This window comes from Nicotiana tabacum, chromosome 19 (genome assembly GCF_000715075.1).
Source record: "Nicotiana tabacum cultivar K326 chromosome 19, ASM71507v2, whole genome shotgun sequence".
NCBI lineage: Eukaryota > Viridiplantae > Streptophyta > Magnoliopsida > Solanales > Solanaceae > Nicotiana > Nicotiana tabacum.
This window is the reverse complement of record NC_134098.1, coordinates 67955958-67982776: the sequence shown is the minus strand read 5'-3', so window position 1 is coordinate 67982776 and position 26819 is coordinate 67955958. Positions and strand designations below refer to the sequence as shown.

The 26819-nt window shown below is 36.4% G+C and overlaps 2 protein-coding genes across 4 annotated transcripts; both read left to right on the top strand.

The window, feature by feature from the left end:
- The first annotated feature begins 517 nt into the window (after positions 1–517).
- On the top strand, positions 518–6571 carry LOC107774668 (DNA replication licensing factor MCM7-like). The gene is made up of 15 exons (XM_016594279.2): positions 518–658; positions 768–835; positions 993–1052; positions 1169–1392; positions 1720–1897; positions 2070–2192; positions 2271–2360; positions 2604–2746; positions 3236–3413; positions 3506–3697; positions 3876–4048; positions 4211–4414; positions 4517–4682; positions 5145–5366; positions 6170–6571. Exons 1-15 carry the CDS (start codon positions 631–633, stop codon positions 6272–6274), a joined length of 2154 nt encoding a protein of 717 aa, XP_016449765.2. The 5' UTR covers positions 518–630; the 3' UTR covers positions 6275–6571.
- Positions 6572–7527: 956 nt separating this feature from the next.
- On the top strand, positions 7528–26355 carry LOC107774669 (uncharacterized). 3 transcript variants are annotated; one of them, XM_075237895.1, is made up of 24 exons: positions 7528–7719; positions 11339–11781; positions 12291–12442; positions 13201–13440; positions 13730–13839; positions 13926–14003; positions 14122–14228; positions 16380–16474; positions 16555–16688; positions 17153–17256; positions 17324–17401; positions 17578–17659; positions 17972–18143; positions 20010–20080; positions 20463–20543; positions 20631–20701; positions 20994–21090; positions 21180–21239; positions 22352–22406; positions 22518–22915; positions 22995–24626; positions 24729–25298; positions 25392–25450; positions 25785–26355. In XM_075237895.1, the coding sequence occupies exons 2-24, from the start codon at positions 11426–11428 to the stop codon at positions 25978–25980; spliced, it is 4998 nt and encodes a 1665-aa protein (XP_075093996.1). In that variant the 5' UTR covers positions 7528–7719; positions 11339–11425; the 3' UTR covers positions 25981–26355. The 3 variants fall into 3 exon arrangements, with proteins under 3 accessions (XP_075093996.1, XP_075093997.1, XP_075093998.1); XM_075237896.1 differs by having other exon boundaries at positions 7530–7719; positions 11349–11781; XM_075237897.1 differs by having other exon boundaries at positions 7532–7723; positions 11371–11781.
- The last annotated feature ends 464 nt before the right edge of the window (positions 26356–26819 follow it).

Here is a 26819-nt window from a genome sequence, read left to right as displayed (position 1 = left end):
TTTTCTTGCTCTATTTCTAAGATTAAACTTTTTTTTTTTTGAAAATTTTTTGTGCTATAAATTCTTTATCTATTTCATATTAAGTAAATTTTAAAAAATGAATTATCTTACCGCGCGAAGCGCGGATCAATTAACTAGTTAAAAATAATTTCATGTTACATGTGGTTTTTGCTCTTAATTGTTTGAAGGTACTAAAGAAGTTAAGAAAATGTCATAGTATTAAATTTAAAATAACGTAACACAGTACTTGTAGTTATTGTTGCATGTTGTAACAATTTATCACTTTTTCGCATTTGAACATTAATTACATTATAGATCGATTAAATGTTAATTATAAGATGAAAATGTCCCTTGGGATATATAGATTTTCCATAAGAGTCAACTTAATTAGTAATCACCAATAGCATTTCGTCTGGTCTCTTCTTTAATTTTGTCTGGTGTGGACGTACACCATAGGCCGTAGCGCAGACGAGCATAACCTAGCTCGGTCTTTCCCGCCAAAACACCTCCACAATTTTACCGCCAAAATCCCTTTATGTCTATCAATTTTCCCCAAAACCCTACCCTCAACCTCAAACCCTCATTTTGTCCAACTGCTCTCGCTTCTCTCTCTGCGTCCCTCCAAACACCATGGACTTTGACTACAACCGCGACAAAGGTGTGTGTGTATGTGAGAGAGACTGCATCGAGTGGTTTCAAATTCTGGATCTGCCTTTAGATTCTGATCAAATTATCTTTTGCTGTTACTAATTATTTTTCAATTATAGATCTGGCGAAAGATTTTCTGTCAAACTTTGCTGATTCTAATGGTGAAGCCAAATACTTGAACATTCTGGTGAGTTCCTTTCATTTTCAGTCCATCGGTGTTTTTCAGTTGAAAAACTCCGCTTCCTATACGTTGTTTTAGTGAATATATTCATCCAAGAAATGTGCTTTTCTTTTTTGCCTCAATGGAACACTTGCTAATTGTTACAATTTCTGTTTTTACTTAGCAAGATGTTGCTAATCGTAAAATCAAAGCTATTGAGATTGAGCTCGAAGACTTGGCTGATGTAAGTTCCACTACCTCTGTAATAATCTTTGTTGTAGATTTTTGGACTTTACACTTTTTGTCTTTTCTTTTGAAGTACGTAGCTCTAAAAGTGTGCATTTCTCACTTCTCTTTCAGTACAAGGATTTGGATGAAGAGTTTCTTCGTAGAATCGCTGAGAACACTCGACGATATATTGAAATATTAGCAAGTGCCATTGATGAGCTCATGCCAGAGCCAACGGAGGCCATTCCAGACGATGATCATGATATTTTGATGACCCAGCGATCAGAGGAAGGAACTGAGAACACAGATGGTTCTGATCCAAAACAAAAGATGCCCCCTGAGATCAAGCGATTCTAGTAAGCAGCATAAAATTATCCTCAAGGATCTAACTTTATGGATTAATTTGCTATCTCTTTTCTCTGTATGTATAAATATCTGTTGTTCTCTCTCTCAACATTGTTAAGAGTACAAGTTTTGTTAATTGTATGCCATGAATTAGATGGCTTGTTTAGTTCATCTCGAAACAACATGATGATATGCATGATCATTATTTGTTTTAGTATACTAGGCAGTCAAGTTCCCAGGCGAAAACAGCTTGTCCTTTAACTTAAGCTTAAAGACAGCTCGTGGGTGGAAATTCAGAATGAGGTATACACCTAACTGTTTGTCTTTGTTGAATCCAGTGAAGTGTACGTCAAAGCATCTCCAAAAGGTCGGCCATTTACAATTCGGGAAGTCAAGGCTTCATATATTGGACAGCTTGTCAGGACATCTGGTATTGTGACACGCTGTTCAGATGTCAAGCCGCTGATGCAGGTGGCTGTATATACATGTGAAGAATGTGGTTTTGAAATCTATCAGGTATGAATTTTATTTAAGCTTGTCTGTTACTTGGTTTCTCAATATTTTGACATGCTAAATGCAACTGCGCCACAATGCTAACCTTAAATTGAGCCACGACAATGTTAATTAACACGTCAAAGCTACATTGTTTTAGATCTAATGCGCCTATCTTAATTCACTTGATGAACAGGAAGTAACTGCTAGAGTATTCATGCCTCTGTTTGAGTGCCCATCCAAACGCTGTGACGTAAATAAAGCAAAAGGGAACCTCATCCTTCAACTTAGGGCATCAAAGTTTTTGAAGTTTCAAGAGGTTTGTTTTTTGCATTAATGTTTGATCACAATGTCAAACCGGTAGCACAGTTGTTTTACATTCTTGAAATTGAATCAGGCCAAAATTCAAGAGTTGGCTGAACATGTCCCCAAAGGTCACATTCCCAGAACAATGACTGTGCATTTCAGAGGAGAACTTACAAGGAAGGTTGGTGATCTTTGCTGTTTTTTTCTTCTTCTAAAGTTGTATTTGAAAGGAGCTTGTCTAGACGTATGTCTCGGTGCAGTAAATGATAAGAACAGTGAACTGCTTTTTAGATTGAGTTAATCTGTGATATCAAATAATTACTACAAACCTAAAGCTCACTGTGAGCATCTTCTTATAGGGGCTCTCTAAAGCTTTTACTACCAACTTGAGTGTAACATGCTGCCGCTTTTCTAAAAATTGCAGGTATCTCCTGGTGATGTTGTGGAAATGTCAGGCATTTTTCTGCCTATGCCTTACACTGGATTTAGAGCTATGCGAGCTGGCTTAATTGCAGATACTTACTTGGAAGCGATGTCTGTTACCCACTTCAAGAAAAAATATGAAGAGTAAGCTATTGTTATTTTTCTCCTCTTCTACTGAACTTCTTCATCTTCTTGTTCTGCTAGTAGTCCTTTTCGAGATGAATTCTGTCTTGTACTAGCAACTGGAAAAGCTTAACTGTATGCAAATTGTATCAGATTTTTCTTGAAAGGATCAAAGTCTGCTTTTGGCACATTGAGGAGTCAAACTTTGATTCCAGATTCAGCTTAAATTCAAAATTTGAAATCTCTTGTAATTTAGCCTGTTTCTTTATTACTTTTTCTCTTTAAATGTTGTTGATATATTATGTTTGGAATAGATTCAGACTACTTCAGATCAAATTTATCTCTTTTCTGGTTTCCTATTTAGAATGTTAGGGTACTAACTTGCTACACATAACCCTTTTCTCAGAAAGATACATTTACTTGTTCACTACTGAAATGGAAAATTAAAGTTTTTATACTTGCTAAATTTTTTTTAATAAGGAAGATATGATCAATATGTTTTGAATGCAGTTATGAACTTAGAGGAGATGAGGAAGAGCAGATTGCACGGTTAGCTGAGGATGGGGATATATATAACAAGTTGTCTTGTTCCTTGGCTCCAGAAATTTTTGGGCATGAGGATATTAAGAAAGCTCTTCTTCTTCTTCTAGTAGGTGCTCCTCATCGGAAGTTGAAGGATGGTATGAAGGTAACTGCCCCAGCCTGCCTAAATTGAAATTCATCTTCTGACTATCTCCTGAGATTAAGAAAATATGATAATCTTCTATGATAAAAAATCAGATCAGAGGAGATTTGCATATATGTTTGATGGGTGATCCTGGGGTAGCAAAAAGTCAGCTTCTCAAACACATAATCAATGTTGCACCAAGAGGTGTCTACACAACTGGTAAGGGAAGTAGTGGAGTTGGTCTAACTGCTGCTGTTCAGAAAGATCCAGTAACTAATGAGATGGTTCTTGAAGGCGGAGCACTGGTGAGAACAAATTACTTTTTTTCCTCACTGCATCTAGTTTTGTACAACATCATAGTATGAGCAATGTGCATTAGGAGTTCGGACTGTATCAGGTATCTTTCAGTGATGCAGTATCCTCACATAGTTGATCTCAAAATCATCTATTTCCTAAGTGTTCTGGGACAATGTTTCTTCTCAGGTATTGGCAGATATGGGTATATGTGCTATTGATGAATTCGACAAGATGGATGAGTCTGATAGAACAGCTATTCACGAAGTAATGGAGCAACAGACTGTTAGCATTGCAAAGGCTGGGATCACTACATCTCTGAATGCAAGGACTGCAGTGCTTGCTGCTGCTAATCCTGCCTGGTAAACATTTACTTTCCCCTAATTTGAAGTGTGACCTTCCCTGTATGTAAAACTATGCTAAATTTTGAACAGATGGTCATCCAATTTATTTTTGGTGGCAGCTGGCTGTGGTAATTCACAAACTTTAAAAACACTCACGATTCTTGTTCAAAATATTTTTAGGGGAAGATATGATATGAGAAGGACGCCAGCTGAAAATATTAATCTTCCTCCAGCTCTTCTATCAAGGTTTGATCTTTTATGGCTAATCTTAGATCGAGCAGATATGGATGCCGATCTTGAAATGGCTAGACACATTGTTTATGTGCATCAGAACAGAGAATCTCCTGCTCTCGGGTTCACTCCACTTGAACCATCTGTGCTTCGGTAAATACAAGAATACCTTTCTGCTGTTTTAACCTCTGAGAAAATCTCTCTTAACTAGTTATTAGTGAGACTTAGAATTGACTACATCCTTTTTTTTTTCAGGGCTTATATTTCAGCTGCTAGGAGGTTGTCTCCCTCTTGCCCAGAGGAGCTAGGGGATTATATTGCTGGTGCATATTCTAGTATTAGGCAAGAAGAAGCAAAATCCAACACTCCTCACTCTTATACAACGGTCAGAACACTGCTAAGCATCCTGAGGATATCAGCTGTAAGTTTCTGCATCAATTTCCAGAGTAAAGTATCTAATTGCATCATAGTAAGAGTTGGAACTATTTTTCTTTCTTCAACTCTCACTTGAAAATGGGAACTTTTACTGAATCAAGTGTGACAGTTGGCAAGTGCCAGGTGGAAGAAAAAGAGGGATGAAGCTTTCTTGTTCTCCCTAGGCTAAAAAGCAGAAATTGGGGCTAGCTATCAGTAGGACAATATGGGTCCTTGAAAATATAAGGCTTTACTTTCCAAGACAATTCTGGACCTACCTGTCCTGATCGTAGGTTCTACAAACTCAAGTGGTGATAATAAGTTGTAAATATAGTTTGGTCTCCTTATAATTATAAGGTCAAATAGACAATGATAATGAGGAATTAATCAAATGAATTTCATAACATCACCTCCTCTTTAATTGCTGCCTTTTACACTTTGTTGATGACATTTTACTTTGTTAAAATAGGCACTAGCTAGACTACGTTTCTCAGAAAAAGTTGCTCAAAGTGATGTGGATGAGGCGCTTCGGCTAATGCAGATGTCGAAGTTCTCCTTGTATTCAGAAGATAGGCAAAAATCTGGTCTGGATGCAATATCTGACATTTATTCAATTTTGCGTGATGAGGCTGCTAGGATGAACAGGCTGGAACTAAGCTACTCCCAGGCTCTGAACTGGATTTCCAGAAAGGTTAGTTTGTGGGTAATTTATGCAGATCAGGCTGGAAGCACTACCCTTGTTGGTAGCTTGATATATACTTGGATCTAATGTACATGTTACATTTCACACATGCACATATCTGATGATATAGCTGAATAAAAAAAATGGTGGATAATTGTGATTAAAACGGAGAAAAGAACATGATCTGTTAAGCTTTTAAAAATTGTTTGTGCTATGATTTCTCAATGAAGTGGTGGTACCACTGCATTGACTTTCATACTTTTGGGAAGGAAGCATGCAGAATGATAAATACGGTGCCTTTGTTAGAACATTCTTTGCTATTTGCAAAAGTTTTGCTTGGTGCAAATTCAAAGTATGCTAGTTTATCTTATTGCTGCTGAACTTCCCTCCAGCCACCGTCATTCCCCCATACAAAAGAGAAGGAAAGAACATATCAGATTAAATAGCTCAATCTGGCAAGTGCTATAGTACCAGTATATTCCCAGAATTATTCACAGTGAGTCCTCTTATGGTGAACAAAGAGATTGACGTAGCTTCTTTTACTTTTACTCAGGTCCGCACATGTTTTTAACCAACTGAATCAGTTTTCAACTGATCAGTTACTGCATGTACTGGCAATTAGCTAAAGATTAGTTGGGATGTATGTCTAGCTTTATCAATACTTTTGAGGCTACCTCACTTCATTCTTTGTTTTTTCCTTTGACTTTGTTTTGATCTGTTTGCTTTGAATTGGTGACAATCTTCTTTAGGCATGGCAATGATGTTTTGCTATGGGTTTTCTCACCTCTGATATGATGATTATCTTGGAACAGGGATACACTGAAGCTCAACTAAAGGAATGTTTGGAAGAATATGCAGCCTTAAATGTGTGGCAGATTCACCCCGATAGCTTTAATATCAGATTCATTGATGCATGATAGGCAATGGAAACATATCTAGATGCATGATAGGCAATGGAAATATGTACTGATGCATGATTGGCAATGGAACAGTGTGAAACCAGTACTTAATTCACGGTGTCTTCCCTGCTATTAGGTTAACCATTTCTTGTTTGTAAGGAATTTGCTAGTGTATTATTTTCTAAGAAGTTTCTATGCCCCTCAGTGTACCTTGGTCATGACAATGTAGAGCAAATTCTTCCTGTTAACAGAAACATTGTTAGCAGAAGAAAAACTTGGCACGATCAATTTTACTCTTCTAAAGGACTTAAACGTAGATCTTGTTCAAGATGCAAACTAAAATTATCTTGTGACATAGTGAAATCATTTAATTGGTAGCAAAATTCTACGAACTTCTCAAGTCAGCGATTTGCATTGTTTCAGACTTGAGAAATGCTGCAACATTATAATGTGAATGTATATAAGTATATTGATGTTTTTGCTTAAAATAATTCAGTTCTCAATATTGTTTTTATCATAAATGACCACCAGAAATTAAACATATTAAAGTAAACAGGAAAATTCTAAAATTACATTGAGAAACGTTATCTCAAAGAATTTATGTCTCTGTGAATTAATATTGAATTAGCTAAAAAATAAACACATTCAATGCAAATTATCTTTTGCTAAAAAAGACAAATGACCTATAAATAAGCCATGCAAATTAATTGAACTTATGGCAAAAATATAAGTGGAAAAACTTTTAATTTGCCTTATAATTACAAATTGGATGAAATGCCCAAATATAGCGGAATATAAATAATTTTATTAAAAAAGAGAACAAAATATTTAAATAATTTATATCATCAATCTAAACTAGTTTGAAATTAAAGTATAATTGATTGAATTAGTATAATTTTAGAGCAGAGTTTAACTATTCAATAGACTGCTTCTTAAAGAAATCGACAAATACGATTTGATTTTTAGATAAAAGGGAAGTTTATATAAGGAGACTTTCGGAATAAAAAGAATTATAAAAAATGCAATAGAAAAAATAAATGCAATGAAAATAATCGCACTCTCAAATTGGTCTGATAGCTACCAATATAATTTTTTTTTTTGTGATAACTCTGCAGTTAATCTAATAGGAGTTGTACTTTTATTTTGTGCATTCTAATAAAATATGAAAGTCCAATTTCAAAAAAAAAAAAAACTTAAAATAAAGAAAAGGAAAAGACAAGGTTTTAACTTTTTACCAACAAAGTAGGGGAATTGCGGCGTCAAACGGAATTGCGTTTTTTCCAAATTTTGGATTGGCCATATCGCCAGAATTCATAGTACCACTGTATTGTCTTTTCTATTTTCCTTAAAAAACATTTCTCCTTCGTTGTCCCCAAAAAAGAGCTAACTTTCCATTTCCTTTGGAAACAGTTTCTGTGATTTGGAGGCTGAGGGCGAACATCTGCATCTGAATTTACCGCAAAGTAAGTGCACTGTTTAAATCAGAACCCCTTTTAGCTCGTCAGTTTCTTGCCTATAAAATCATCAGCTCTTCTGGGGATAAGCTTGCTCTATTTTTCTTAGGTCAATCATAACAAACTACTTCTTTCTTTTACTTTGACAAATTTGGTCTCTAAATTGCACATACTTTGCTGCATGTTTTCTGTTTTTTTATTTTTTGGTGATAAAAAATTTAAACTAGGGGAGGAAAAGAGATGCTAATCTAATATTAGTTCCTATTAATTTTTTTCATTTGAAAATTTCTGACTAAGAAAATCCCAGCTTACTGTGCTTTGGGTTTTTAGGCTGATTTATTATTTGTCTTTAGAGGATTCTTGATATTATATATGACTAGTTATGCAGCTCATCTTTAATCTAGCTAGAGAATTGCATGTTAATTTTTTAATAAAAAAGTGTGAGATTTAGAGAATATTCGGAGAACCCTAATTTGCCTTAAAAGGCAAATTATTGATCATAACTGGAATGAAATGGGTCAACTAGAGCGGAATTGATATAGAGGATTCATACACTATAGGGTCCAGTTAGAGAATTCTTGTTAGTTTACGAATAAGTGTGAGATTTAGAGAATCTCGAGAGAACCCTAATTTGCCTTAGAAAACAATTATTGTATCGCAATTGGAATGGAATGGGTCAACTAGAGCGGAATTGATATAGAGGATTCATACACGTCATTTTTAATCTAGTTAGAGAATTGCTTGTTAACTTACAAATAAGTATGAGATTTAGGGAATCTCTAGAGAACCCGAAATTGCCTTAAAAGACAAATTATTGATCGTAATTGGAATGAAATGGGTCAGCTAGAGTGAAATGGAAATAGAGGATTCGTAGAGTCAATCACAACTAGCCTCGGATTATGACATAGCTTAGTCATTAACATGATTGGCTGAATGTTGTGTTGTTTCTGTAGTTTAATTTTTTTCTTTTTTCTTGCGTCCTATTCATTATCTTGTTAGAGAATTTTGATACCAAATTTGTGTGAGGGATCTTTTGTAGCTTATGGTTTGAGTAATTTTCACTTATTGGGTTTAACAGGGGACTTTGAATATTTCTAGAAAACATCAAACGGTTTCTTAGTTTATTACTTGTTCAATAAATGAATCTTTATGGCCCTGTTCAAGAAAAGATTAAATATTTATGGTTTAATAACTTAAAAAGTATTTAACTTCCTCCTGCATAAACTTTTCTGAGGTTTATTAAATTCGTATATGTTAATGTTTGCAAAGTTTTTGGTAGTTAATGGTTAAGCCAAATAACCATAGATTATGATCCTGAGGCGGATACAATGAGGGATTTATTGTGGATCTGCTATCTGTCCAGAGCTGTGTGGGATGTATGAAAAGGAGAAAATGGAAGGACGTAAAATGAAGATGTCATGTCCATCTTCTTTATATCTGCAAGGGGTTAATGACTAATGAGTGGATTATAATCCCATGCCCTCCTCTAGGGCAATTTTATCTTGTCAATCATTCCGACGCATTAATTCTACCAAAATTGTCTGCTTTCCTGCTTTGTTCAGTCCGATAAAGGTTTCAGAGCAAGCCTAACTTTTTTTTGGCTCCCAGTATCTGTGCCTTTTGAAGCTTAAACAAGAACAATGCTAATGATCTTCTAACAATGGAAAAGCTTGGTTTCACAAAGAAATTAGTACCTTTTGATGGATCCATAGTGTGTGACAGGCACATTCAACCTTGCCATATTAGCTCAGGGAAGAGATCATGTTCTCATAGTAAGTACTAATGATGCTAAAGGAAGAGGAGAGTTACAATTAAAATGATGACCTCCAACACCAGCGGTGATTAAATTTATGGAATACAATAGTTGCACCATTCTGGTATATCAGTTATAAACCCTGACTTTCTAGCGAGTAAATTATTCCTCAGCTGCTGTAGGTTAAGTAACTGAATTCGTGCTTTCCCACCATTAGATAACAAACAATATAAGTCAAAGGGAAAAAATAAGAGGAAAAAATCGTGATTAAGCTTTAAATTAGACTAATAGGAAATACATATCACATCAATACTTTTGCACTTCAAAAATAGTGTATCATTAAGCTCAAATTATCAGATAATGATAAGGTTGTCCATATCGTCCATTAGCTGGTTGGTTTGGGTGAATTGTATGTATCAAGCAATTTTTGACCTGCCACACAGGCCATTAATTGTTCTGTTTTTACTGTGATCTATTTCTACCAAGTTGCTGGCCTTTTTTTTGGGAACAATTCCTACCAAGTTACTGACTTCTTTGGCAAGATGTCTTCCGGGGACTAAGGATGTAAGAGAAGAGGTAAAGCTCGAGGATACTGAGTTGTATGCATGATTGATTCATAATTACGCTCTATTTGATGTCAGTTTGATTTTGAATCTTTGGAAATTCTCTATCCATCTATGCTGAGGACATGTGGGTATGCTTAGCAACCTGCTTTTATGTGCTTTATAAAGCTCTTCACTTTCCTCTCCCATTCCGATGTGGGATTCGCCTAAGGTGTTATGTGCACCCCTTTTTCTGAAGTTTGCCAGCTTAGAAGCTTGCCAATCTTTCTCTTGGACCCGCCGTCATCGGCCCGCCCTCCGTCATGGGCATCATATAACTTGCAAATTCTCTTTTAATAATTAAAAAGAACAGTTACAAGCAAGAAACAGGTGCTTGAAGTGTATTGCATATTATCCAGATTTTTCTTGCCTTTTGTGTCCAATGTGGATTGAATTTGGAGTGATTTTTTCCATTGAAGAGTGAACCAATTAACTCTTTCCTTGTTTGGTTGGTGGAAAATTGTGTGTTATTGAGTTGCCGGTACTCAATTAGGATGATGTAGGCATACCTGTTCTTCAGTGTCTACTGCAGTGGGAGAAAGATGGAGAGCCCTCCTCCCCCTAACCTATAAAGAGTTCTTATGTGGTTAAGAAATTGCAAGCTAGTCCTATGCAGTATGGAATTACCCGTGTTAAGTTATTCTACTAATCAAAATGAAAACACACCAGTTCCTGTTAAGGAAATATCATGTGTAACTAACAATAAAAAAAAATCATGTGTAACTCTAAAACGTTATTTCCTATTCAGTTGATGTAACGTGCTTTGTGCACCTCTCCTCGTTCCTGTCCCCCTCCCCCCTCCTGTTTCCATTCATTGAATGATAAAATTTTGGAATTCATGCATTAACTTGTTCGCGACATATTCTCCTACGTTGTTGGTTGAAGTCTCATACAAATCCTAGAGTTCTTTCAGGTTAATTTTTTCTACTCCCCTAAAATAGGTGTGAAATTGCTAAAGATTTTTTTCTAGTTGGTTTGCCACTATCCTGATTTCATTATTTTTCTTGCTGCTAGTGTGCAAATGTGTTAATTCTGTAGTGTGATACTTGTGATTAGAGATGTAACATTAGTATTATAATAACTTCCATGCAGCTGTAATGTGAAGGTGAAATGAAAAAGGAAGGAAGGGGTTTGGGGGGGGGTTATTGTCTTGTCATATATTCATTGCATGAGAATAACATGTTTGGAAGAATCATATTTAAGTGCTTCTTTGACCTTGTATAGTGACCTTTGTGCGCCCTGTTTCGTGGTGGTTAAAATATGTTTCATGAAGTGTTTATGAGAACTTCTGCATTTACTTCCGAGAAAATTGATTTTGAAGAGGAATACACAGAGTGGACAATTTATTCGCTAACAAAGGATGGATTCAGGGAAGTGTACATCTAGAAATGGCGCTACATTATCAAGTATGGCACCTACAAGTTTCCTGAATAGGGTATACACAAAATCTCAATTTGAAGAAGAATCGAGATTTGCTGAACATACCCTAATGAAGGATGTAAATATTGACCTTAGAGAAGTTTATTTTCTGATTATGCATTTTTTGTCATCTGGGCCATGCCGAAAAACGCTTGGGATACTCCGTGATGAACTTTTGGAATATGAGCTTCTACCTAGGAGATATCATACTTGGTATTCAAGAAAAGATGTACCCAGTGGAGATGACGATGACAATGGTGTTTCTTTCCCTCTAAATTATGAAGATCTGGTGCTAAGGTGTGCCTCGTAAAAATATTTTTATGTGTTTGTACACGAGATGTGATCTAGGGAATAGTTGCTTCAAATTGAATTCTCCCTGGATACATTTGTTCAATTCTTTTATGAATTTATTTCAAATATATGATAAATGAATTGTGGTAAAGAATTTCAACCTATTCTGATTAAGTCCTATAGATTTTAAACTTTCTTTTTACAAATTAATTATGAGCTACTTTTCTATTATACTATATATTGCTTTCGCAGTAGATCTTTTGCTTATATAGATATGAATTCTTCATACTTAGTGACGCTTTCAAAATGATTATAATGTTGCGTGCTGGGTCCTTAGGAAAGTTGACCTGGTTAACATGCCACTCTCCATCTATTTCTGCTTATTTTCTTGCAAAGGTAAATAATTTTATTATAAGTAGGGGAAAACCCCGTATATTATCCATCTGTTTCTGCTAAAACAGTTAATTCACATTCCTGATCTTTTGTCATTTAAACCTTTAGTTTGCTGATGATAGGTATCCTCATGTTGAAAAGGATCACTTAGTAAAGTTGCTTAAACAACTGCTGCTGAGTTTGGGTCCTCCATTGCAATGTGGTGGGGGAGATGCCCCGGGTGCTGCTGATGTCCCCACGCTACTTGGATCTGGGCCTTTTTCTCTTTTGGCTTGTAAGTAATTTTATGATGGTTTAAGATCTAATAAATATTCTTTTGTAAAACGACCTACACATGTCTCAATTTTCTCTTTTTCACTATCTTTTTTTTTGGTTTAAACAACTCCTTTCATCCTTAATTAATTTCTCTACTCTCCTTTCGGGCATGTGCCGTGTATATGTCCACCTTTCTGAAATATAAACCTCTTCCCTGCACTATCCAACATTTCTTCAGATTCATGTCACTGGATAGTGAACCTATATACTAACTGGAGTCCAAGCATATTACAAGATTAACTTTATCTCTCTACTCTTGGACTGACATACACTATCACTATTCACTTCAACTATAGCTTCGGTACTCGTTTTGGCCAACAGAGGATAAGCCAGAAGAAGAATACCACAATTTACTGAGTAGAATTTTGGGGATTGTATTGCATTTGAATTTGTGTGTTTCTTTGGCTTTATAAGGTGTCTCACTCTAAAGCAGCTTATAGGTGCTTTCTTCCTATAAAAAAAATTCTTTTGGCAAGTATTCTGCATCTTTGATTGTGAACGATGTACTATCATCAATTTGTTTTGGTGAGCTAAGTTATCCAGGAAAGCTTTCCAAACTACTATATCTTCAAAAACTAGCTTTATTATTTGCACTGTGATCTTATTGTACATTGTTCCTCTCCCTTTTCTGCTCTCTCTCTTAAGTAGCATGATATTTATGTTCTGTTGGCAGTCTAGGTTTTTCTGTTTATATAAGTTTTAATATGTGATGGACAGGTGAGAGAAACGGAGTAAATAAGCAGGCTCAATCCCTTCCTTCATACCTCCGTTGGCCACACATGCAGGCTAATCAGGTGCATGGTCTAAGTTTGAGAGAGATTGGAGGTGGTTTCCCAAAACATCACCGTGCTCCATCTATTCGTCTTGCAAGTTATGCTATTGCAAAGCCGTCAACTATGGTTCAGAAGATGCAAACCATAAAGAAACTAAGGGGACATAGGGATGCTGTTTATTGTGGTATGAGTTTTAAACTTTCTAGTTTGCTTCTGCATCTAGACACTTGAAAGTTTTTTCTCAAATGGGTTTTCATTCTGGGCACGTCATAAAACACACAACTTCGTCTGCTATACATGATATTCCAGAAATTGAATGCTACTAGTAGTTTTAAAGATAGCTGCTGTTTTTCTATTGTAGAGACATTTAGCAGTCTTTAAGGCTTATCATATTAGAGATATAATGGATTGTCAGTCAAAATGACATGCGAACCTTCAACTCAATTTCTCTGCCTTTTTTCTGTATCGTCTAGCAATATTTGACCGCTCAGGAAGATATGTGATTACTGGATCTGATGATCGCCTTGTCAAGATTTGGTCAATGGAAACTGGATTTTGCCTGGCTAGTTGCCGAGGACATGAAGTAAGTTCACGGAAGTTTCAACTTCAGTTCTTCCTTATGAAATGCGTTTTTGCCTTTTTCCACTTATTTGCTTGTCATTCTATTAGGGTGACATCACTGATTTGGCTGTCAGTTCAAACAATGCTTTAGTGGCGTCTGCATCAAATGACTACAGCATTCGAGTTGTAAGATTCTCCTCCCACTTGACAGACATCTTCTTGCTTTCTTTGAAGAGTAATAATTTTGGGCAAGAAGATCTTCTGTTGAAGAGTGAGCGGCTTATCTACTTTCTCTGTACTTCAGTGGCGTTTGCCAGATGGGTTACCTATTTCAGTTTTGCGTGGACACACTGGAGCTGTCACTGCTATCGCATTTACTCCAAGGCCTAGCTCTGTGTATCAGCTTCTATCGTAAGCCACCTCTAAGACTTGATCCTTATTGTTGCTCCTTCTCTTTGAAGTGGCATGATGCATCATTATGCGTAAGAGATCTAGCCCTATTTGATTAAACCAAACAGATTAACTGTGACTTATGGAAATAACAAATTTGCAAATTTCTGAATTTGGAAATTGTTGGAGTATCTTTTTTTTTTCTGAGACACGAGGGCCGCATGGGTGATTGTGGTCTTGTATCTTTCTATTTTTACAACTAATATTTCAACTTAAAAATGATGCATCAATCTCACCATTTTTATCTCCTTTTGCTAGTTTTTTTAGTCAAACAATTAGTGACAATGCATCTGTAAAATTTATTATAGCAAATTGTTTGATACGAAACACATACTGACTTGAAGTAGAAAAAGTAAAAAGAATAGCACATTGTTGAAGAGAGAAGTTATACATCCTTAAACTGACATAAACAGCTTCATTTCTTTCTCTTCACTGGCTCCAATTTTTCACACCCAAAGGTTAAAAAAAAAGCTATAGCTCACTGGTTTTCCAGATTTTGGCATTTGATTTCTCTGATATATCAATTATATACGGCATTGCACACTGTCTAGATGGTTTCAACAGCCAAATTGATATGTTAAAAGTTTCTATAGCTTCATCCTAATCATCATCAGAATTAGAATACTACTTCTTAACTGAAGTCGATTCATCACCTAGTGATTAGCCTCCTTACCTTCTAGAAAATCATTCCTCATGTTTTAATTTTTTTTTTTTTGATAAGGTAAGATGTATTGTCTAAGCTTTGGTGAATAGAGTTACCTGGTACTTGTACTGGTAGGAGGTAGTAGGTACCCGTTAGAATAGTCGAGGTGCGTGCAAGCTGGCACGGACACCATCATTATGAGAAAAATAATCTTTTCAAACGTTCTTCTGTGAAACCTCTGCATTGGATCAAATTGGCTATCTATTTTATAATGGAGGGAGTAATACGATGGAAGAAACTAACATGATAGCAGAAGAAATGGAAGGAATATTTGTGGACTAATCCATCACTGCAATTAAGTAGGGCTGAGTGCCTACAGTAAGCTAGTAAGATTAAGACTCAACTTATTGTTCTTTTTTTGATTAGTTTTAATTCTTTCGTTGTTTGTCCTAGTTTTAAGAGATTTTACGAAGTTCAAATTTTAATGATGTGATGGGAAATCCCACTTTTTAGGCCTGCACAAAAAGTACTTCTACATAATCTTGTAACAAAGCTTGACTCTACAAATTCATCTGGTCATCAACAATAACTCATGAAAAAACATCAACGATAACTGGAATATCAAAATAACTCAAAGAATTCACAGAATAAACATGTTCCACTAATTAATTCAAAAGAGTATTCTACTCCCTCAGATGCGCTCCTATTTCTCTCTTGCCATATTGTCCACGTAAGCTCTAAAGGAGCTACTTTACCTTTACTTATCAAAAAGGCTCAAAAGGATCGCATGCTCTCCTTGTCCTTCTCTCCCTTCTCTTATTCCATCCCATAAGCACCTCTCATGCGCATCCCCAGTTCCAATCTGAACATGCTCCGCACCAAGGTCCTGTATTCGTTGCTTTATTTCCTCTTTTATCCATGTGGCATTGTATATTTATAAATACAGAGACTTATCTGGAGGTCTCAGTTGATCTCAGACAGCCCTCAAATATACACAAATTGTGTTTTTGTCTGTACTGCAACTCTATACTAAGCTGTTTGGTTCTCATAATGTAGGAATTTTTACATCACAATATGTTGTTTTAAGAAACTCTTGAACATATATGTCTAGCTGTATGCCAGGTAGTGCATGTTTTTGTATTTATGTTAAAGCAACAGATAAAATGTAGTTTTTCTTATTATTTATTTTTAAATTCCTCTATAAAAATTCCTTCTAAAAAATTCCTCTATAAAACTTCCTTTGAGTTAGCGGACTACTGAAAGCATTAGATGGAGGATATGGGAGCCTTAGACTAAACACACAAGAAAGCTAGTAAACATTTTACACTAGGCTATACAATCGACAGAGAAATCACTTTAATCTGTATTCATGTCTATTAAAGTTTCTTGTTAAGTAACATGGGGTTTAGGATGACTTACTTCATGGATGTGTGAGTTACTTCTCTTGTGTTTTTGTTTCCTATCGGTAGGTCATCAGATGACGGAACTTGTCGCATTTGGGATGCTAGGTATTCCCAGTGTGTTCCACGCGTTTACTCGCCGAGGCCAAAGGATAACGTTTCTGGTTAGCTGAGAACACGTTATTTGTCTGATAATGTTTAGTGTTGGTTAGCAAGCTTGTTAATGGATTTTTGTTTTATGCAGTGAAGAGCAGTGCTCCCGCAATAACCAACATTCAGTCCTCAAGTAATACATCACATAACCATCAAATTTTGTGTTGTGCATACAATGCCAATGGAACTGTCTTTGTCACTGGCAGCTCTGATACTTTAGCGAGGGTATGCACAAGCATAAAATGTTATGCTCTACTATAACCCTGTCAAATCTCCATTATTAAGATAAACAGGGATACGAGAAATTTTCGTTATTAGTCAATAAGCTCTTAGTGTAATTTACCTTTTCTTTTGATAAGGTAATATTTTATTAATCTCTTAGTATAGTTTACCTGACAGATATAATAGATCTTCTGAGCTTTCTTTATCAAAGTCCTCTAATTAATGTCTGACCTAAGGAGTATTATTTAACCTATTTATGGCAAAACCCATGTTTGAGTGGTTGTTACCCGGCAATATGAAACTTTCGGTAACACTTAAACATGGAGTTTACCGTGTGAAGTATGCAAGAAATGTTAAGAATGTGAACGATGTGAAAGTTTTTGGTGTACTCAAGACTTATTTTCGTTGTTTTTTCTATTACTGGGATGATGATATTGTATGGATTCACAAAAATGATTCATCGTCAGGTCTGGAGTGCTTGTAAATTCTCCCCAGATCGCCCCGAGGAACTAAATCATGAAATAGATACATTATCTGGTCATGAAAATGATGTCAACTATGTACAGTTCAGGTTGGTGCAGCCATGTTGTCTCCCTTAAAAACGTCATCACTATCTTACTTGCAATTCTTTTATGCAGTGGCTGTGCAGTTGCTTCACGATCTTCAACTTCTGATTCATTTGTGGAGGACTGCATTCCAAAATTTAGGAACTCTTGGTTTGTGAATGTCTTTTTCCACAGTTCAAATGATCTCATTATGTTCCTAATATCCTTTTTATCAGCTATAGTTAACTCGTGGTTAAACATAAAATAGAGTTTGGTCTGTCAAATTGACTGATGGGAGAAGTTGCATTAATTTGTGTAATTGTGTTTGTTAAAACTCAATTATTCAGGTTTAGCCATGACAACATAGTCACTTGTTCTCGGGATGGAAGTGCAATTATTTGGACCACAAAACCACGCAAGTCGTCCCATGTGAGTTCTTGGCTGCATCAATTTGATTTCTTTCGTGGAATAAGTTGAGATAATTGGTGTTCAACTTCTAGATTTCTCGTGGATTTATTTATGAGAAATAAGAGAAAGAATACAGGCCTAAAATTATGCATGTATTCTTTTATAGGCATACTACAGAATGTATGCAGTACTTAACCTGATGTGTGGGACTAATATACACATCATTACATCTGTAAATTGGGACTAAGTCTAACTGCCCTAGTGTATCATCATTAAGTGTACATATTTCTCTGTGCTGGTGCTTTCTGACTATTAATGTTCTAATCCTTTCAGGGAAAACTTGGACGTTCTTGGGGTAAGGCATATCATCTTAAAGTTCCTCCCCCGCCAATGCCACCACAGCCTCCTCGAGGAGGGCCACGACAGAGATTTCGCCCTACTCCTCGTGGTGTTAACATGATAGTATGGAGCCTGGATAATCGCTTTGTACTGGCTGCTATAATGGGTATCTTATCTTAATTGCATATTCAGTTCAAAAGTTTCGCATTGGAACATACTTTTATTTCATCAAAGCTTATGTTGCTCGGACTCGGGTGCGGGTATCGATACGGGTGCGGACCTACAGATCGGATTCTTGATCACATAAAGTTTAGGATTGGGGGGTATGCATTCGAGTGCGGATACGGGTGCTGGGATACGGTAAATAAATGTAACATATAAAGTATATACTTCGATTAGTTAAAGTTATTGAACTAAAACTAATAACAATTAATTCTTTATAGACACCTAATATTTTATTCATAAGATATCTCGCATAATAGAAAAACATAATATAACTATGTTTATATATTTGACATAAACCCAAATATCAAACCAACTACCCAATCAATTTATACTTCTCGGTCATGGAATGTAGTCAAAGTACCCAAGGTAAGTAAATCTGGTGTGGATCCACACCTTTCGTGTCGACACAGGTGCGGCAAGGGTTTTGAAGAGTCCGAACAACATAGAATTCAAAACTATTTTAAATATGATTATGGGATGAAAATTTCATTTCTTTCCTATTAAAGTTTGGTGTTTGTGAAGTGAAGCATCTAGTTGTTGACCCGTTATACCATATACAAAGTTGATTCTTAACAGGCATGAATGCACATTCACAAGCTTGTTAGTAGGAGTATGTCGTGACACTAACGAGCAATGCATGTTGATAATGAGTAAATAGATGACTTTTTTAATGTTATAATGGACCCAAATCATATCAGGAATTCAGAATGATATTGACAGGTATACTGGAGCTATGGATACTTTATTACTTTCCGTTGGTTACTGATTTATTGTCGCCTTTAATAATACAATCTTGCTCTACTGCTGTAGAGCACCCGCCAATTTTTGCCCTTGTTTCACACACGTTATCAGACATCTAGTTCTAGCAAGTATGGAGTAGATACTGTGTAACGTTCAACTTCATGTTAAATCTTTATTTCTGGTTTGCATACAGGGATGTCTGTTGGAATAGGTAATAGCTAGTTGAAAATTTTTGGTTGACAAATGTTTTATTGAAGTTGCATTTGAGGTATTTTCAAGATTTTAAACATTGGAAACCGATATCAAGTTGATACTATTATAGGACATGTTGGTGCCTGGCATGGGCTTAAGTTTACACCCATCAGAGTAATGCAGGCAAATGAAGCTTATGGAAAAAAATGCTGGGATAGGAACTTATTTCTTTCAGCAAGTAGATAAATGTGTGAGCTGAGAATAATCGAGGTGCATTATGGAGGATAATTCCTCATGGTCTTTTAAGTATAGCACGGTACTAACACGTCTGCAAAGTAATAGAATGACTTCCTAGTAAATTTGTCATGATTAAAAGAGCTGCGAACTATGTCTCTTAAGAGTTCTCTGAGAGTCGTGTCCGGTCATATCCGACATGGGCTTTGTGCTATATGTGTGCAACTAGTGATGTAAATAAGAACTGAGTAGTGATGTAGAATCTTTGCTAGATGATGTGTTAGAAGGGTTACTGATGTGAGAGCGGAAATATCTTGTAAATATTCAAGCACATTTTGTGCTACATATATAATACTTACCCTTTCTCAAAACAACTAGGCAACCCCTTAGAAACTGGACTCTTAGAAGTGCGGCTCTTTGCCTAAGCACCTGCAAGGATAGCAAAACAAAATTGATACTTATTCGTCGAGAGTCAAATTTAAACTTCGTAGAATATGAAATCATGGTCATCTTGGTTCCTGTTAGAAAGAAAAACACCTCCACTTGGGTTGTTGATTCATATTATGCTCTTATTTCAAAGCAGAAGATTTCTTGTGCTTGAATTTGTAATTTTCGATCCTCATAAGGTGAACTTATGCAGATTGCCGAATTTGCGTTTGGAATGCTATTGATGGTAGCTTGGTGCACTCCTTGACTGGTCACACACAGTCTGTAAGTTATTTTTGACTATGATTAGGCTGATATTTCTGAATTCTGCTTAGGTTTTTATTACATTTTCCTGTGTCATCTTGGGTATACATTTTTGAGAAACTTTCACTTTAGCTCCATGTAGCAGCATGTGTTCACTGGTTACTTTTTTCTCAGCTTGCGTCCACCATTTTCTAATTTCTTGGTTGGGTAGTGTAGAAGAGTCATGCAATTCTTAATGGCGGTTTATTTCACTTTCTTGGTTGTAATAAACTTTAAATAATTATGTTGTTCGCCCAACTCTGGAACGAATTCCTGATACCGTTCCTCAACCCCAACGCCCCACCCACACCCATTATAAAAGCTCTATCTGGTGTAATTAATGCTAACTGTTTGCCTCTTGTAGACTTATGTTCTGGATGTTCATCCTTTCAACCCCAGAATCGCAATGAGTGCTGGTTATGATGGGAAAACCATCCTGTGGGATGTAGGTTTCTGGTTCTTGTGTTTGATTGTATTACATCCTTTTACACAAGTAGCTCATTTGTTGAACTCTTGCTATATCTATTTCCAGATATGGGAGGGGATCCCCATCCGCACATATGATATAGGACGCTTTAAGTTGGTTGATGGAAAGTTTTCACAGTAAGTATTTTAAAGAGGAGCTCGTAATTTTTCCTACATCTCTGATATTTGACTTGTAAAGTTTCTTTGCCTATATATATGGTGATTCCTTCATGTGCTACTAATTTTAGACATCATGAGAGCTTTCTGCTTTTGGGCCATAAAAGAACGCCAATCCTATCCTGACTTCAGAATTAATAACTTATTCAGTTCCATTTCAGATTAGATTTGCTAACTTGTGCAAATGCTCTTTGCTTTATTTGAAATGCAAAGTTACTGATTGTGTGGAGATCTGCTGTTTCTTTGTGAAAAGGGATGGAACATCAATTGTTCTTTCTGATGATGTTGGACAAATATATTTATTAAATACAGGCCAAGGCGAGTCTCAAAAGGACGCTAAATATGATCAGGTATATGAGGCGTTCTTTTTCATTCTCATCATAGTTTTAAGCATTTAACAGTTACTGTATGTTATCGTGAGGCTGTAACTTTTCAACAGTTCTTCCTTGGGGATTACCGACCCCTCATCCAGGATGCGCAGGGGAACGTTCTTGATCAGGTACCTTTAGTTTTGACATACTAGTTCACTCCTTCGATTCCTGAATTATGACCTATTTTTCTTTTTTGTCCTTTGACAAATTTCTTTCCTTAATGTTATTCTTTTCTCCACCCATCCCATTAGAACTAATATTACTTGACATTACTTAGAACTTAGCGGGCGTTTGGACATAAGAATTGTAAAATTTCAAAAAAAAAGTGACAAAGTTTTTCAAGTGAAAATGGTATTTGAAAATTAGAGTTGTGTTTGGACATGAATATAATTTTGGGTTGGTTTTGAAGTTTTGTGAGTGATCTAAGTGAAAATTTTGAAAAACAACTTTTTGGAGTTTTTCAAATTTTCGAAAAATTTCAAAATTCATCCTCAAGTGAAAATTAAAAATTTTATGGCCAAACATTGATTTCGGAAAAAGTGAATTTTTTTCGAAAAAAGTGAAAAAATTCTTATGGCCAAACGGGTTCTTAGTATGAAATCTTTTTAAATGACTAATCCAAGTTTGGACATTGGAAACTATTATTTTATACACTCTGTATTTAAATCCATTTAATTATCTTTCCAAACAATTTACAATTAATCTCTGTAGTCAATGTGGGCCATGTTTATAGTGACGAAGTGAGTAAAAGGTTTATAGTTTTACCATTTTTAAGTTCTGCCGTTTGATTTTACTACTTAATAGAAAGAGTATCAAATTTCTTTCCTTAATGTCATTCTTTTCTCCACCCATCCTATTAGAACTAATATTACTTGACATTACTTAAAACTTGGTATGAAATCTTTTTAAATGACTAATCCAAGTTTGGACATTGGAAACTACAGTATTATTTTATACACTCTGTATTTAATCCATTTAATTATCTTTCCAAACAATTTAGAATTAATCTCTGTAGTCAATGTGGGTCATGTTTATAGTGACGAATTGATTAAAAGGTTTGTTGTTTTACCATATTTAAGTTCTGCCATTTGATTTTACTACTTGGAGTTTTGGTGTAACTTATCTGAGTAATACATGCAATGATCTAATCTGTCAGCTGAACCCTACAGCTGTTGCATCTTGTATAAGTTTGCTAAGTTTCCTGAAGTATTAACAGCAGGCATTTGTTCACCTGTTGCAGGAGACACAGCTAGCTCCGTATCGGAGGAACATGCAAGATCTTCTTTGTGACGCAAGTAGATATTAATTGCTTTCATCATTCGATCTCATTTTTGTTAGTTTCAAGATGATGGTAATGAATGCCTTTTTGTTTTGTTTTTCCAAACATGAAATAATTGGAATACTAGGTATGCTTCCATATCCTGAACCATACCAGAGTATGTACCAGCGACGCCGCTTGGGAGCTCTGGGTACTGAGTGGCGTCCTCCTTCAGTTAAATTTTCTGTAGGCACAGACGCTAATTTGAGCCTAGGGTACCATGTTTTGCCCGTGGCTGACTTGGACATAATAGCTGAACCTCTGCCAGAGTTTATCGATACCCTTTTCTGGGAGCCAGATAATGATATTCTAAATGATGAGACTGATTCAGAATACAATATGAATGAAGAGGTTTCTACTGAAGGAGAACATGAATGTGTAAGAGACAGCTCTTCTAGCGCTTCAGTGTGTAGTGAAGAAGAGAAGATGAGACGGAGTCATAAAGATAGCCTGCGCAGATCAAAAAGGAAAAAATCTGTATCAGAAGTAAGCGCTGACTTTCACAAACACAAACAGAATACCTATTTATTTACCCTGGCTGAGCAACATTTGCATCTTTTTTCAGGTGGAAGTCACATCATCTGGAAGACGTCTTAGGAAGAAAGTTAAGGATGACGATGTTGGCACTTCATCTAGAAGTCTTAGAACTAGGAAATCAAAAAATGGGCGAAAAGCTACCACTAAAAGGAAGTCAACTAAACTAAAGTCATTAAGACCTCAGCGAGGAGCTGCACATCCTGCTATTGTCCGTTATCATTCTGACAGCTCTTCAGATGAAGAAGATGAAGGTAGCTCTGAGGATGATTCATTGGAAACTGAGTCACCAGAATGTTGGTCAAGTGATCAGAGCATTGAATCTGATGACAAGCTGCCGAGCAAACAACAGAACTATTCAACAGGTGGATCTGTGGATGTACCTCCTAAATCTGCTGAACCTCAAACAAACGGTGAGAACAAAAGGAGATTAGTCCTGAAATTGAAAATTCGTGATGCTAAGAAGCTTGAGTTATCAAAAGACACTGCAACTCAGTGTGGTGACCAAGCTGATAAGTCACGTTCTTCTCAAGCTAGTGAAGAGATAATTGAAGATAATCTGGTTAACCTTAGATTAAAGGAGCCAGGATCATACTCTGCAGATGAAATTGGCATGGAACTGTCTGAGAAATACAATAAAACTGGTATTATGGTTAATGACAAGGAACACAAAGGTGTTCTGGGTGAGCATGCCAATTTTTCTGCCAGTGTAGATATCCAAAGTCTGGCCGATAATTTAATAACTGAGGCTCAAACAAATCGGGGACAGCTTGAAGCTAGCAGATCGACTGCTGGAAATGGTCCACGAGATGCAGCATGTTCCTCAGGAGGTGGTAAAAGTTCATTATTTCAGTTGTCATCGTCACCTAGTCATCAGCCACAGCAAATAGGCATCGGTCCAGGATCAAACAAGCTGACTACCACCAACGACAATCCTGAAGTAAACCCAAAACCTAGAGTGAAGACAACCATAATAAAGATAAAAGCAAAGAAAGTTTCCAGGGATTCTCAAGCTCATTGTGAATTTAATCGTCCTACAGATGCTTATTGTGGAGATGAATCAACATCTAAAATCTTTTCCCATTTGGAACAAAACCAAGTTCCGGAAGTGCCAGAAACAGACAATGGCCCTGATAGATTCGGTCAGAAATTGCATTGGGGTGTACTGACGGACGATACTGTTGACAGAAGCAAGTCTCATGGATCTAGAAGGCGCTTACTTCGCAGTCATGATATTAGTGGAAGTACTTCCGATGCTTGTATTGATCATGATGAATCAGGTTCTGAATTCCCTCATGCCGCTACTGATGCAGCACGTAGAAAGAGATCCTTAAGATTTACTGCAATGTCAAGAGATACAGCATTCAGGAAAGATGACGTAAAGATAAGAGAGAACCATGTAGCTGTAGGTTCATCAAGAAATGCAGAAAAGCTGACCAAGAGGGCTACGGGTTTTCTGCCATTAGGAAGGACTTCAGCTAATGTGTCCAACCGGTCATCTACAGACAATAAAGAGCATTCTTCCAGGGCGGAAAATGTTTTCTCAGCTGGAATGAGCTTGAATAAGGCAGTAAAAAAAATGAATTGGCTGCTATTGTCAGAGCATGAAGAGGGTTACCGCTACATTCCTCAGATAGGCGATGAAGTAGTATACTTCCGACAGGTGCATTACATAATTTCTATTGGTTAATCGTAGCCCCTTCTTTCCTGTTTTTCCCATTTTGGTTTTTTTATGATAATGTCACTTGGTATTCCTTGAATTCAGGGGCATCAAGAATATATAGAATATAGCGATTCATTGGAGCCTGGTCCTTGGACAAAGAATGCAGCTGTATTCCGAGCTGTGGAATTTTGTTTGGTTGAGAATCTTAATTACGCAACTCTTCCTGGCTCTGGTGAGAGTTGCTGTAAAGTTACACTTCAGTTCATAGATAGCACTTCCCCCGTCTTTGGACAGAAGTTTAAGCTAAAACTGTCTGAACTAGTTAACTTCCCTGACTTCATTATTGAGAGATCTCGGTATGAGACTGCAATGGAGAGAAATTGGTCATACAGAGACAAATGTCTTGTTTGGTGGAGGGATGAGAGTGATCAAGGTGGTAGGTGGTGGGAAGGTCGGGTAGTTTCTGTAAAAGCCAAATCTGACCAGTTTCCTGACAGTCCATGGGAAAGATGCGGTATCCTATACAAAGACGAATCAGAACCCCATCCTCATAGTCCTTGGGAACTACATGATATAGATAGTTCATGGGAGCAACCTCATATTGACTTGGAAAGCAAAAACAGAGTTTTGTCTTCTATCACCGAGCTACTGCATTCAGCAAGCAGAAATCAGGTTTTAATCTTTTCAATTGTCTATGCCTTGAAGTAATAACTGAACTTTGTAGTTCATAGCATCAGAGCTGACCCTGTTGTGTGCATGTTACAGGATTTCTTTGGGATTCTAAAATTGAAACAAGTTGCTGGAAAACTGGATTTTGTGAATAGGTACTCTTTTTACATTGTTTGTGTTGCTTTGCAGAAGTTGAAGAATTTCAATAAGAAACCCTATATCATCCTCAGAACCCCCCCCCCCCTCCCCAAAAAAAAAAAACCCCGTTTACTCACAAAAAAAGGAGTAAAACTAGCCTCTTTCGATACTATATTCTCATTTAACTTTGCAGGGGTGTCTATGTTCTTTCTTTTTTCTTTTTCTTTTGGGGGGGGGGGGGGTGAGTTTTGCAATAATTGTTTTTTCAATCTTTGGACATATGTTTGTTGCACGGTTGCTTGGCATACACAATTAATGGACCCAATGCGATAAATGATTTCCTCTTTGCAGGTTCCCTGTTCCTCTATCACCTGATATAATCCAGTTAAGGTTAGAGAACAACTATTATAGAAGCTTGGAAGCAATGAAGCATGATTTCTCTGTGATGCTAGCAAATGGTGAGGCTTACTTTGCCAAAAATAGAGAGCTTTCAGTGAAAATGAAGCGTCTTTCAGATTGGTTTAGTGAGACATTGTCAGATTTGTGAGGTCATGCTTTCCCGTAGCTTGTTATTTTTCCTCCCTTCATCCAACTGCCCGGAGATCCAATTTTGTGGATAGGATCTTCTGTACCTACACTCGAGAAATGTTGGCCTAGAGTGTTCTGTTGTATGATTAAGGTTTTAACGGAGTTGCTTTAACATGATAGTATATGGTGGGTTTGGAGTACAATTTTCACAAGTACAATATGGACATTCTTTAATTTGCTACCTGACCAGAGCTTGATGTAGTTATGTTTCTTCTTGAGAATGTCACAGTAACCAAACTTTCTTACGTTTAGATATAGTCTGTTGTTGTTCCGATTCGAATGTACGAACTTCATATGGGAAATTGAATGTAAGTAGTCAACTTTCTTCTATATATAAGCAACTAGTCCGTTCAGCAAATTGTCTATAAAATAGATATGCTTTAATGGTTTAACTTTTAAGGCAATGTTGTTATTTTATCCGAGTAAAACCCTATATCATATTATTAAAGTCTAAGATCACTTGCGAAAACACTTGTAAAATTTAAGTTACCCACTTCGATCCATGTATTATGAATTTTCCTATCATGTTACTGGCTATTCATAAAATTAATTACTTGGTCAACGTTTGTTGATATTGGAAGTAAACAAGTTCTACAAATTCAAGGTTCTCAGCTCGTGAAACTTGGAGTCTACCATTCTTTCTCATCAATATCAACTAACTATATAAAAGGGTAGATATTAAACAACTCAATTTCCAACTCTTCTATTAGTAATCTTAGCATGCCAAAAGTGGACATTCAAATTGAGACAGGGAATAGGCCCTATCAACCAAACTGCCAATCCTTTCTTTTCGTCCAT